The sequence below is a fragment of the Sebastes umbrosus genome, chromosome 6 (genome assembly GCF_015220745.1).
Source record: "Sebastes umbrosus isolate fSebUmb1 chromosome 6, fSebUmb1.pri, whole genome shotgun sequence".
NCBI lineage: Eukaryota > Metazoa > Chordata > Actinopteri > Perciformes > Sebastidae > Sebastes > Sebastes umbrosus.
The window spans coordinates 27,907,370-27,920,948 of NC_051274.1; the positions used below are offsets into that span (position 1 = coordinate 27,907,370).

Here is a 13,579-nt window from a genome sequence, read left to right on the forward strand (position 1 = left end):
TTATATTTTTATTTAAATTATTTTAAATTCTTTATTTTTTTTGTATTTTTTTCTTGTATTTTTTCTTGTATTTTATTTATTCATTATCCATTAATAATCAACATTATATTTGTATTTAAATTATCTTAAATTCTTTATTTTGTTTTTCTTGTATTTTATTTATTCATTATCTATATACATTTTTCTCCTTGTTTGATTAATTTAATTTCTCCCTATTTTTATTAACTACTACTACTTATTTGCATTATTATTGCTATTATTACTTTAGGACGGATAATAATGCACTATACTCATTTTTAACAGTCTCTTCTGCACTATATTCACTTTTTTAATAGTCCTGTATCTCAGCTGTTAACCTGCACTATATTCAGTTTGAACAGTTTTCTTCATTTCCTTGTATTTTTATATTTGGTATATTTTTTTTACTTTGTAATACTAACTTTTTTACTGCCTTTTTACTAACATGTTTTGCACTATGGAACTGTGATGCTGGAAACTTGAATTTCCCTCAGGATCAATAAAGTTACTATCTAACTGTCTGTCTGTCTGTCTGTCTGTCTGTCTGTCTGTCTGTCTGTCTGTCTTTCCCCTGCTACACTATTTCCATATCAGTATTATTGTAATAATTAATTACTCCACCTAACAGTTATTTGAACTGCCAGAGATGATGTTAGCTAGTGAAGCCAACAGTCAGCGGTCGTTGCTGTTATTTTGTGTTAGTTGTTGTTGTTTTTTTTGACATAATTGTCATTTATCATTTCAGGAGAAGACCGAAATCGAGGGCACCCTGTTTGTTTATGCGAGGTAAGCATATAAAGTGTTGTTAAATGATTTAAACATCAACAGGATGACCATGCATGATGTTGTTTACTTGCTTGGTGTCACGTTTCCTGGAGCTGCCACTTGACTCTGCGCAGCACATGTGTAGGCCGCAGTGTTGTAAACAAACATTCACTGCTGTTGATTTCCTCTGGTTTGTTTGCCTTTTATTACAGCCATGTGCCCACAGTGGTTCTTTATTAGACTCCATGTGATTGTACATGTCCATAGTTTCGACATTCAAGTAGTTTATTACACTGAAAAATTCTAAATATATACTAGGTAATGACTTTCAGGTATGAAGATTTGTTTGCCTTTCTCTTTACATTTAGGTATTTTTTGTTGTTTGTTTTGCATTAGCCTTGGCTCTGGTTACTTATGATGGCCATGTGTCATTGCTTTTACAATTTCTTAGACAAAATAATGCATCAGTTCATTATAGAACTAATCAATAATGAAAATATCGGTTTGTAGTTCTTCATCAAGCGCTGCTGTCAATTATTCTCACTGAGTCTGGGGATGGACACAAGTTAGAGCTATCTACTGGAAATGCACCTGTTGCTGCCTACTAAACGTCAAAAGGCGCATACTAAACATCTTAACTCCAGACTGAAGTCCGACAGGATTACCAAATATTTTCAGACAAACAAAGCTAATGATATATTCTTTGAAATAATAATAATAAGAAGAAGTAGACTAGAAACAGTCAAGAATAAATTTGATGTTATGTGAATGGAGACAAGAGCTCCATCTTTATAAAACTATGGGGATGACAACAAACAACCAGTAAAGCCAACAAGAAGTCAGTCTGTTGCTAATTAAATCTAGTTGCATAAATCGCATGAACAATAAATGAAGCAGCATGTGACAAAATAATGAATCAGTTCATTATAGAACTAGTCAATAATGAAAATATCTGTCAGTAGTTCTTCATCGTTGTTTACACAGGTGTCCAACAGTCATCCTCCACAACCAAACACTTCAGTTATCAGAAAATATATATACCTTATTAAAAAATAATTTCACTTTGAAATACATTAATTTAGATTATTATTTTTCAAAGTAATGCAAGTCAAAAAAGTTTGCCAGTGTTTGGTAAGTAAGATTTTAAAGCTTTTACTAAAATAGAGAGCACAAGGTGCTGTAAAGTGTTTATCAGGGTTGGTTATGTTTTGTACTGCCAGAGTATTATCTGACAGTGTTTGCAATCTTTGTTCATCTAAGGTCTGCCTCGCCTCGCCATGGCTTCACCATCATGAACCGGCTGAGCACAGAGAACCTGGTGGAGCCGATCAACAAAGACCTGGAGTTCCAGCTGCAGGATCCCTTCCTGCTCTATAGGAACGGCAACTGTGAGTATTTTGTAGCATCTCTAAAAGAATAGATATCATACACAGTACAGACACATTTCTGTGTCATGAGTAGAGATGAGTAAGAGATTTTTATTCAATGTTCAGGATCCAATATTTGTGTGTTCTTTACTGTTTATTGAGAAGTTAAAGGACCAATATGTAATATATATATATATATATATATATATATATATATATATACTGTATTAAATCATAAAATGACCATGATATGTCATCAGAGATTAAGGAAACATGCTGAATTGAAAGACTGGTCCGAAACGTCAGTTTTTGTTTTGGCCCATTCACTGACCATTTCAACACCCCCGTTGCCACATATGAAACAAATTGGCACGTAAACACAGTTTTCTACAGCCATGGAAGCAAGCTAACGAACTGGATCAACAGACATACAGTTAACATTAGATTCTACCCAACCTGTAAAGCCTCGGCACATCTCTCTTTGTTCCGTGTGCAGCTGGGTTTTCAAGGCAGCGAGTATTTGAGATTTATTTGTAAAGTGATTCAGACTACTGGCCAGAAGCTAACACGATCGTGTCTAAAAAGTAACTCTCAAATTGCAAAAACATGCACTGTCTGCTATCAGTCCCACCGGAGGAGCGGACGGGCCACGGCTTCAATGTTTTGAATTTGGACTGCTGTTGCCCATTTTAAACGCTAGCTGTCAGTACTACATATTGTTCCTTTAAGGGCAGCAAAACATCAAGGGCCACGAGTCCAATATACAGAGTTACAGGTGAGCCCCAGCCCAGTACCAATCTCAGACAAATTTTAAGAATCTCCACGATGAGAAATGTGAGAAATTGTCCCAGGGAAAATATGGATCGAACCTTCGTCATCACACCGTTACATAAGCTGTGTAAAATGTCAAAAACCCTCTACTGTCAAAGGGAATATCATCACGTATTGTTTCTTTGCTACATAATCTGTTTCTGCTCAACAACTATGAAACACTGCTGTATCAGAACATTCTGTTAAAGAAATGTACACATTGTGTTGCATACTTAGCATGTAGACAGCTGTGGAGGTGTTGGTGACATTCAATATCACACACACACACACAAATGGAACAAATAAAACATAAAGGTACCTCTGAAAATGCCGAACAAACATCTCCCAAACGTTCTCTGGAACATCTCTTTTCCCTTTTGCTTGAAGTCATATTGGCATCTTGGGGTCACATTTAACAATAAATCCTCATCTGAAGAGGTTTTTCCACTCATGGCCTCACGCAGGCCAACCAGACGGCAACAGTTTCAGCTCGGTTTGGCCACAGTCAATATCATTCTGCATTGGAGCAACAGCTAAAAAGATCGGTTTGATTATGAACCTGCTACTTGTTGATATATATTTAATTATACAAGTTGTGTTTTTGCTGATGGCGTTATCCAGTGAGTTTGCCGTCAGACTTGTTGTGGAAAGAGTTCTGCAGGAAGTAAGGTGAAGAGAAAGGAGTAATGAAATCCCTCAGATCTTGAGAAAGTAACTGACAGCGCTGCCACCGAGGTAATCTATTAGAAGTCTGAACAGGAGTTTCATCAAGGCAACGAATAAGGAATTAGACGGTTTTCCCATTTGTTTGCTTATAAGAAAAAACAACATGGCCAGGGTCAACGTCAACGTAGACTGCTCCCCTTTTGGACTTTGTTTGCCCATCAGCCTGCCTGGTATGGAAGACATGATGTAATTTCTCGTTACTATTCAGGTCAGAGCAGCTTTTCCAGTAGCTTCACTTGAGTCCAAGTGCTGTTAGCATTTTAATTCCTCAGGCTGGGTTGAGTTGCAGATCGATAGAACTGGGTGCAGCTGTTGAGTAAAGTCAGTCACCTCTGGAAGACTGGTCGGAGTAAATCTTCTCTGATAGTGTCCACTCCTGGTTTTTATTCCATTGGCTGCTTGTGTAGTTCTCTCACTCAGAGTTTTTCAGTCCATTAGTGCTCTTCAGTAATGCAACTTACTGGCTGAAGATCCTTTTGATCGTTCTCAGACATCAGTTGGTCATCATGTGGTGTCTGTCTTTGTGACTGCGCTCCTGTGAAGGTGTGGTTGTCGTGGTATAAACTCCAGGTGTCTGATCTTCAGAGAGAAATATCGTCAAGGTGGTTGTCCCTCTGTTGTGAAGTAGGAAGTGCAAAGAAGGAACGATGAAGTCTGAGCACCAGCAAGATAGAAGTTTGATTGAAGAGTCCGACACGAGGAGATTTTCTTCTAAAAGATGTTGATAATTAATGGTTATTTGTGTCTTGCTCCTCCTTTGAGTCCTGGTGAACTCACTGCCTGAGGCTCACAGATGTACTCAAACTCTGAGAAAGCTGTCTAGAGAGACCAGTGTACTCAGACACACACACACCTGTTTACACCTCGCCATATTCCCCTTGGTAGCAGTAGATGCTACAGGGAGGCAAGCACTCAGGTTGCTAGGTTACCACAGCCTCTTGAGGGACCTTGGCTTGAATATGCCAGTATTTCATCACGTACACAAACACAATTGTGTTTCAGCAAACATACTGACATACAGTTTGTTTTTATTTTAGCATTTTATTGTGCAACAAGTAATCAATTCCCATGATTTACCTATTTTTTCAAGCCATAAGTCTCTTTAATGTAGCTAATGACATTATCCACCGCCAACTCTTTAACAGCCACGAGGGCTGCACAATATATCCTATTTTAATGTCAACTTGTGCGATAAACACATCGCGAAAGACTGCGATATCGCATCGGGGATTTTTTGGGTTAGTTGGAAGTGAGTATCAGTAGAAAACCACACTTTAAAATTTAACTATCATTATTTTTATTTATTGGTGCCTTTTGTGTTCAGTTCAATTTGTTCTACAAAAGAAATAATTTCCTTTCATTTTTTTTAATTCAACAAGCAATTTGTTGTATTTTAGCAGAATACTGAAAGCAGCAGAAAGGCAGAACTGAGTAATAATAATAATAATAATGAATTTGATTTATGTAGCACACTTTAAAATACAGCTAAATCTCAAGGTGCTTCGCATAAAGGACAGAACAATATTTAAGTAGTAGGTGGAGAAGGGGCGGACAAACAACGCCAACGTCTTTTCCACTTTAATATCTGTTTATTTATCACAAGTAATATTGTTCACCTCAATTGTTCGTCACAATATTCAACAACGTTGTCGCATATTGCATATTTTCCTCATATGGTGCAGCCCTAAACAGCCACCTGATTATCGAGAATAGTTTGAACATTTCCTCCATCTTTCAGTTTCTTCTGGGGCAGACACACTGATTTAGATGAGCACAGATGCTCAGCATCATAGTTGCAGTGATGCATGTTTTTTTGTACAGTGCCTGCCTTTGGCACTAATGATTGATTGTTTTTAAAACAACTTTATACAGCAGCTGATATGCTGCATTGAGATTAATAAGAGGGATAAATGCTAACGGCCTGCCATATACAGTAGACCTGGGCAGTAACTCAGTATTATCATATATTGTCTTTTGTTGCGATTATATTGTGATGATATGATAGTGTTGTGTTATTTTGCAAAACTCAATTATAAACATAATAAAACCTTACAATTAGTTTTTTTGGTCGGCTATAAAGTTGTATATGTGAAGAGTTTTATCTAATGTAATTCTGCCTCCGCTACACAGTGTAATAAAGAGTATTTGTGTTTTTTTGCAGTGGGTATCTACAGTATTTGGTTCTATGACAAGAGGGACTGTCAACGCATCGCTCAGCTGATGGTCAAGTAAGCAGCCAGACATGTGTTTACCTAATCTGTTTGGATGAAATGGGACAGAGCACTGTCAGCTATTCCGATTTGTTTGGATCACATTTGGTGTTGGCTTTAAAAAGCAGCGCTACTTTCATCACAAGGAGTATTTGAATCCACATTTGACAAAGCAAATAGGTGTGCAGACTATATGTCACACTTTAACTATCCCCCAGGATTGTGAAACTAGAGGCAGGCCACGCCCAAAGAGAATCGCCAGAGAGGGTAGAGCCGGGGAGGACAAATGGTGTCGCAGAACCACGACCCATCGACATCCTGGAACTGCTCAGCAAAGCCAAGGAGGAATACCAGAGAGTAAGGAGGCAAACACACACACATTACATGTTATTTAGGTTCTTACAGTAGCACTTCTGTTTAGCTTGTTACGTATTTTTAGTACCGTCATTGTTATTTCTTACCTATATGTAGCCATTGCAGATTATACATACAAAATGTGAACCTGGATCAGAGACTGTACATTGACTGAGTAAAAATGTAGCATTTGTTTAACCTCTTAAACACTGACTGAAACATTTTCACAGGTCTGACTCAGCAGATACAGACTCACACATGTGCATATCTGAGATTACAGTGGTACTAAATCTGGGATTATTTCAGGTCTGGGGGCGTCTGTTTAAGCATCTGGGGATGAAGTCTGAATTTATGCCTTGTCCAGTTGCCAAACTCCGGCTTTTAGTGGCTTTTAGTCTATATATATTTATCCTCTGGCTCTTTTTTAAATATTGAAAATACCATTTCATGTGTGTGTGTGATGCAGGCTCAGGCAGGTGAAACAGACGTGTCTGCAGAGCCTAATGTGAAAGCAGCTATCAACGCCACAGAGCATGCGCACAGCACACCAAAACCCGAAAAGGTACATACATTACACAAACATGTATGCAAAGGTTTGATATTTATTCATTTATCTATATCTTTTTATTTTGAGAGCGTTGTCATCCTGTTAACTCCTACATATGGAGACTGTGGAGGAGGACAAAGAGATGGTGCATGTTTTTGGGTTTTTTTCTGACAATTTTTTGACAAAGATTATTTCATGCGAGCAGAAAAAAAGCAGTATTTTGATAGAATGATATGCAAAATGCATTTTCTTAATTTATACCTAGGAATTCAATCAGGAAGGAGTTTAAGGATCGAGAATATGGACGCACAACTTAGTCCCAGTTAGCAAAATACTGGAAGCTCCAGCACTATCGAATCTCTTTATTTTTATGCCGTTTTTAGACAATACATGGTCGGCATCTTATCACTAAACCAAGTGGGCTCCTCTTATTATCCCCTCCCCGTATGATTATGGTGTAATGAAGCTATTTTAGAATTGAATGTGATGTGACAAAAACTAAGGACATGTGCATTGATTTCAGTCGTCACCACCCAACTCCTGCAAACACTATAATTGACGGACAAGATGTTGAGATTGTTGAATCTTTCAAGTATTTGGGCATCATAGTTGACAACAAGTTGACCTTTGAGAGGAATACAGTTATGCTGAGTGAGAATAACCAGTAGCATCTTTTTTTTTGTCAGAGGAAGCTAGCCAAGTTCCAGGTTGACAGATCCCTGAGTACATTGTTTTATAAATCTACTGCTGTGGCACAACCAATTGCCCCTCTAGGACAAATAAAAGTCACGAACTTGAACTTGAATAATAAGGGAGTCCAATGTGGCATCCTCATATTGCTGGTTTTGTCGTTTTTTATTGATATTCTTTATATCAACCAAGTTGTTTTCTATGCATTTAATTTCCACCATCGCTCACAGATTTGTTCTTTTTACTCACCAGAGCTCTCGTACAATGGTGAAGCAGATCACAGTCGAGGAGCTCTTTGGCTCGTCCCTCCCTAAGGACCCCTCTCTACCCATGATGCCCACACAGAACACCATCACTGCTCCCAGTGACCCCTCCACTGCCTACCTCCAGAACCAGTCTTATCCCACTCCAGCCCACCAAAACCCACTCTTTCCTCCCCATCTCACGCCCCAAAACCCTGGGTCAAGTCAGCGGCACCCAGTCCCTGGCCTGCTCCCAGCTCCGTACCCGCTACACTCCACCCCTGTTTTCCAGTCAGTGGTCCCCAGGTCAGACCCCCAACCTCGATGCTCCGTCTCCCCTCTCATGGTGCTTCCAGCTGGCCCAGAGCCTCGTGCTGCTCCCCCTGGTCCTGCAGCACCATCAGCAGTTCCTACGGCCTATTTGGGACAAGAGATACTCAGCTCCCTCAAAGCGGCGGTGCCATCTGTGAATTCGGACATCCACAAACCCATCCTCGCACCCAACTTCCTGCCAAGCACGCTGTTTCCCCCTCACAGCTTCCGGGAGCCCATGGGGAAACCGCTTCTACAGCACAGCAAAGAGATGGATGTTTTCTCTCAGCCTCCAAACCTGATCAAGCCGATGTCTGTGAGTTCAACGGTTTTCTTAGCAGCAGTTTTTGTGGATCTGTAATTGCCCTCATCAGTATCTTCTCCCTCGTATATTTTTATACCACAACAAATTAGATGATAATCCATCCTATTGTTTGTTCTTGTCGTTTCTTCTCCTTTGTATCTCCCCGTCTTTCCTTTTCTATCCTCAGGCTGTCCCTATGAGTCCAGGTCTTGCTGTTCCAGGGCCGCCGATATCTGTGCTTCTCTCCCCCAGCGCCTTCCAGCAGTCCATGAGTAAGACAACAGCAGCATCATCGGTGGTCCCTCCTGCCCCCTCCGAGCCCTCCTGCTCCTCTGTAGGAGCTTTAGAGCCTCCACAAGCAGCCTGCAGCAAAACACAGCTACAGGATACTCTGATACACCTCATTAAGGTACACAACAAGCATAAAATACAAATGTTGGCAGGTTGGAGTGGAACAACTCCAAGCTAAAGCTGTTCTCCGTTACCTTACCATTATGGTTTCAAAAAGAAAAGACTAGTGTAAAGTTGAAGGGTCAATTCACCCAGATTGCAAAAAAAGAAAAGCTAGTACAACACAACATTTTGGTTTAATTTCAGAGCGTAGAACTGTCCCATGGGACCAAGAACCTTGCCTTTCGATCAGAGGAACCAGGGACTAAATTTAGTTCCTGATGGCAAAACAGTCAGTGCTCCAGAGCTAGTACTCTCTGATAGTTCAGGTACTTTCAGGGCAGAGTTTGTTGGTGCTGAAAGTTGCTGATTGGTCAAACACAAACCTGGCGGCAGCTACAACTTGTATACATCTTCATTCACAAAAAAATAAGAAAGTACAGGGTGTAATTAGTATCAATATTGGGATGAGGGGTGGACATTTCTTGATGTTTATTAAGCGTAAACACCAAGTTAGTCTTTGTGCAAGATAAAGAGAGACGAAGAGATAATGAATGAGAGAGGGAGCCGTGGTCGAGCGAGTTAGAGTGAATCAGAGAGAAGAAACGACAAGAGAACAAAGCAAATGACAGACCGAAATAAAACTATTTACTGATGGTTTCATGGCGGTTTACGAAGCTTTTAAGTTTTACAATTTATGTTTCCAATGAAAAAAATGAATTCCGGTGAAAACACGCACACAGACAGGTGTAGTTTGTTCATTCCTCTCTTGTTTACTTCCTCCCCGTCTAGAACGACCCAGACTTCCTCGGTGCCATTCATGATGCTTACCTGCGGAGTCTGTCCAAGGACTTCAGCAACATGAAGCTATAGTCTCCTTCAACCATCACCACTGTTACTTTCAGCGCTACGACCCCTTTGTGACCTTTGAAGAATCCAGACCTTAATGGGAGTTAAAAGAAGTGCAGATAACAGGTTTTTGACACACTGTACACCACAACTCTTGAAAACTAGTCTGTGTTCTAAGGGTTATTATAGCATGCAGCGTGCCATTTTAACCCTCTGTTCCTGACACCGAACTTTGAGTTCTCACCTGAACACCGACGCTGTCCCGGCTACTCACGTTATCTTGGATCGACTTTTTGTCTGCTTTGTCAAAACTGAACTACGGTGGGAGAGGAGGACGAGATAAAACGTCCCAGTGTGGCCTTGAGCTTTCATTTCTACTTTATAAACATGATAAAACATTTGGCCACGAACTGGTAAAGATTTGCTGTTGCTGGTTTAATTCTCTTGAGGACGGGACCACAGCGGAGCTTCGGCGACCACAAATCTTTTGCAGCTTGAACATTATTGGAATCACTGACGCTGCTTCACTCGCTCATCTCACGTCTTTGGACTTCTCCCATTGCGAGAGTATGGGAACAGTGATAACACACTTACAGTTCATTAAGAGAAAGAGACCTCTGTGATCGGGACCACAGAACTGTTTTGGGGGTCTTTGCAGACGAACTGTTCCATCTGTGTGGCATTAAAAAGGACTGTTCGTTTTCCTTTTTTCACTTATTGAACCTTCTCCCTCGAAGTAATGCTGAGCCATCACAGTTTTTGTAGCAGTTTATCAGTGTGTCTTAATAAGGAGGAGATTGTTGAGGATTTTTTTTTTTTTCAACCCTTGTCCAAGGAAGATAAAAAAAACTTCTGTCGTTGTTTGGAGAAGCACTTGCAGCTCAATCTAAGACTACGTTCCTCTCGGTTGCTTTTTTTAATGTTGTGTTACAGACTGTCCATAAAGACACAGAGACGAACGCACAAACCAGCTTCTTTGCTACCTTTTCCTTTCTCCGCGTTTCTCCCTACCCTTGCTCTTTCTCTTTCTTTGTCTTTCTCCTCGTCTGTGTCGTTCATCTCTCCTCCACCAGCTGAGCTCAGTACTCGGATGTTCTTGGAGGAGAACTTGCAGTAGACGACAGTCGCGATGCCTTTAGGGAAAGCAGCATTTTGGGATACGTTATGATGGTACAGTAGAGCTAAATATATCTGAACCTCTGGGTTCTGGTTCTGCGACGATGTATAATTTAAATATCATGAGGGGAAAGAAAACTTGATTTTGGGTTATTACATTCACACCTTTAATATTAAATTGCTTAAAAATAGGGCTGCTTTTGATAGCTTCAGTATGTTTCAAACCAGTTGAGTTTATACCAGTAATTCAAACTAATCATGAAAAGTAGAAACTACTTCCATTCAAGCTTCTAAATGAATTCTGCCAGGCCAGAGTTAAGTCACAAAGACTTATAGAAAAACAAATTGTGGTAACTTGTTGTTTATTTGCAGTAACAGGCTACTGCAGCACTGAACCGTAAACCCTACAGACTGCAGTGGGAACAGGAAGAAGATCTGTCTCCTCATCGTGTGCAGTGCTGAGTGGCTATTAATGCTGAGAACTGATCTAATGTACATCAGAAAATCAGCTTTCATAGATTTAGGGGGGGAAAATGATGTGGCTCGTGGGCACTTTTGAAGACACAACAGATTACTAATAGGTTTTATTTACCTGGTTGTCACATCATTTTCAGCACATAGAATACCATTAAACCAGTATAAAAATAATGTAAAAGCTGGAAAATATGAGTTGTGGGGTTTTTTAACGAATGGTACAGTGATGTTTTCAAGTAGTCAGCTCACACGTTACTGTTCAGATGTCTACACTATAGTTCTCGAAGCAATTAATACATCAAGTCATTCCAGATGGAAACCTTTGTAGGAGACTTTTATTAGGTTTTGCAAACATTAATTGCCGAGATTATGGCACTTTTTGAAATGTAATCAATGTTTGGGAGTAACTGATTGTGATACCACTACATTGCATCATAGTCCTGCTATTTGAATGTATTTGATAACTCGCAGTATGTACAGTATGTGCCAGTCTTGTTTTCTTCTGTGTCCTGCATAGTTAAGTTGAACTCAGATCCACATGCTTTCAATACCATGTTTTTCTTTCCTGTTTTTATTTTTGCAAAATTAAGATTTATAATGCAAAAAAGGACATGTCCACTGCCAGCGAGGAAATCAAATAATTTGTGCACTTCTTTGCCCTGTTATAACTTTTCATTTGAGAAGTAATCTTGCCAACGCTTCTGGCGTGTGTTGGTTGAATAAACGCAACACAGGAAGAATGATTGAAATGTAGAGTTTTTTAATCCCGGTCACATATTTAAGATTTTAAGGTTATTTTTACGCTTTGGTATAATTTATCTTATTGGCCAGAGATATGATTTTGGAAAAAGTCTTTGCAAATTATATTAATTTTCCAAGATTGTTGCCACTGTACATAATTTGGTTTATTTTGACTATTTTGTGATATTAAAGAAATTGAAATAGAGTTGTCTCTTTTTGTTTTCTGCTGTGAAAATAAGATTAGACTGGAATGTGATTTGTTTTTTAATTATTATTTTTGTATGTTTTAATTCGGCCTATTTTTGTGACTCAAAATTAACATCTAAAGAAGGTTCCTAATTTAATCTCTTTTTTTGGACAGTTTTGTAATAGAGCAGGAATTAAGAGAAAATCTAATTTCCCCCATTTGGACAGATGGTTTCCTCTGAAGTGCGTCATTCAGGATTACAGGAGAATGATGCAGTTTCTCTATTTGACCACTCGATGTCAGTAGGTGCTCACTGTTTATCTGCTGTACTCAGTCTATGGTTGTAAAGCTGTCAACATTAAATTGTAATCAGTTGATTTCGGGCCCATGCAAGGGTTTATTTCATTGGAGAACTTGATCTGCGAGTCTTTCTGGGTTTAAGTGACGAAACAAATGTCTCTCCTCCTCTGTAGAGAGATATTGATTAGCTATATTGGCAAGGAGAATGTTATTATTTCCCCTTTTGGATCACCCTCCCCAGGTCCCCTGCTGGCCAGATGTGGATGTCAGCTTCAGCCAGTGGTAAAGTCACCCAACCTGAAATATCAAGATCAAAAGAGAAGAAAAGGTTAGTCCTCTAAAATGAACCTTTTATGACTGTCAAACCAAAACAACACCCCCATTTATGTTCATGTTGCAGGTGCATGTTGCAGGTACAGCTGTGTACTGCAGCCGATCAGGTCAGCCTCAGTGGGAAATATCATTAAGGTAAGATCACTGTCAGTTACTGTCCTTCTTCTCTTCATGTAAATGCCGTAGCTTCACAGGACCAGTACACTTATAGTTTAAAAGGGAGAACCGTTTATATAACACTCAACTGTATCTGATATATTTGTCTAATCTTTGCTATTCAAACATTTTCCTGTTAATCACCAGAATACATTTGAATTTGAACATATAGACCCTCCACTGATCAGGTTTGGTGCTGAAGAATCTCGAGCCAAACATACAGTATTTATTTTTATTTATTCATTTATTTATTCATTTATTTGACAGGGACAATACAATACATTGTTCCACTTAATTAAAGTGCAACCGATGCAACGTATATAGGTCTTCTAGCCATAGCTAATTTGCAGACTTTGTTCCTGGTTAGGCTTTTAAGAAAATACATTTAAAAACAATACAGAAAAGCACATCATACATTTGCATATGTATATTCCCAATCAATCATCAGTGATCCCAGATTTGGTTTAGTTTCAGCCAGTGTTTCACCTTTTCATTAAACGTTTTCAGGTCAGGTTGTATTTGTGTTTTTATTTCTGTTGGTAGGGCGTTCCAGAAATGTATTCCTTCTACTGAAAAAGATGAATGACCAAAGGTTGTTTTGCGCTGTGCCACTCTGCAGTTACCATTTGTTGATCCTCTAGTGGCTATTCTATTGGTATTCATTTTTGTGACATATGAACAAAGTACA

The 13,579-nt window shown here is 39.3% G+C and overlaps 1 protein-coding gene across 1 annotated transcript in view; it reads left to right on the forward strand.

Annotated features, from left to right (window-relative positions):
* dcp1a (decapping mRNA 1A) overlaps positions 1-12,120 on the forward strand; it is a 12,680-nt gene extending 560 nt beyond the window's left edge. Inside the window, exons 2-9 of the mRNA XM_037773309.1 lie at positions 764-804; positions 2,044-2,171; positions 5,848-5,914; positions 6,115-6,253; positions 6,717-6,812; positions 7,740-8,357; positions 8,533-8,754; positions 9,528-12,120. Of these exons, the coding sequence (XP_037629237.1) occupies positions 764-804; positions 2,044-2,171; positions 5,848-5,914; positions 6,115-6,253; positions 6,717-6,812; positions 7,740-8,357; positions 8,533-8,754; positions 9,528-9,608 (1,392 nt within the window). The 3' untranslated portion in view covers positions 9,609-12,120. The remainder of the gene's footprint in view (positions 1-763; positions 805-2,043; positions 2,172-5,847; positions 5,915-6,114; positions 6,254-6,716; positions 6,813-7,739; positions 8,358-8,532; positions 8,755-9,527) is intronic.
* Positions 12,121-13,579: the final 1,459 nt, after the last annotated feature.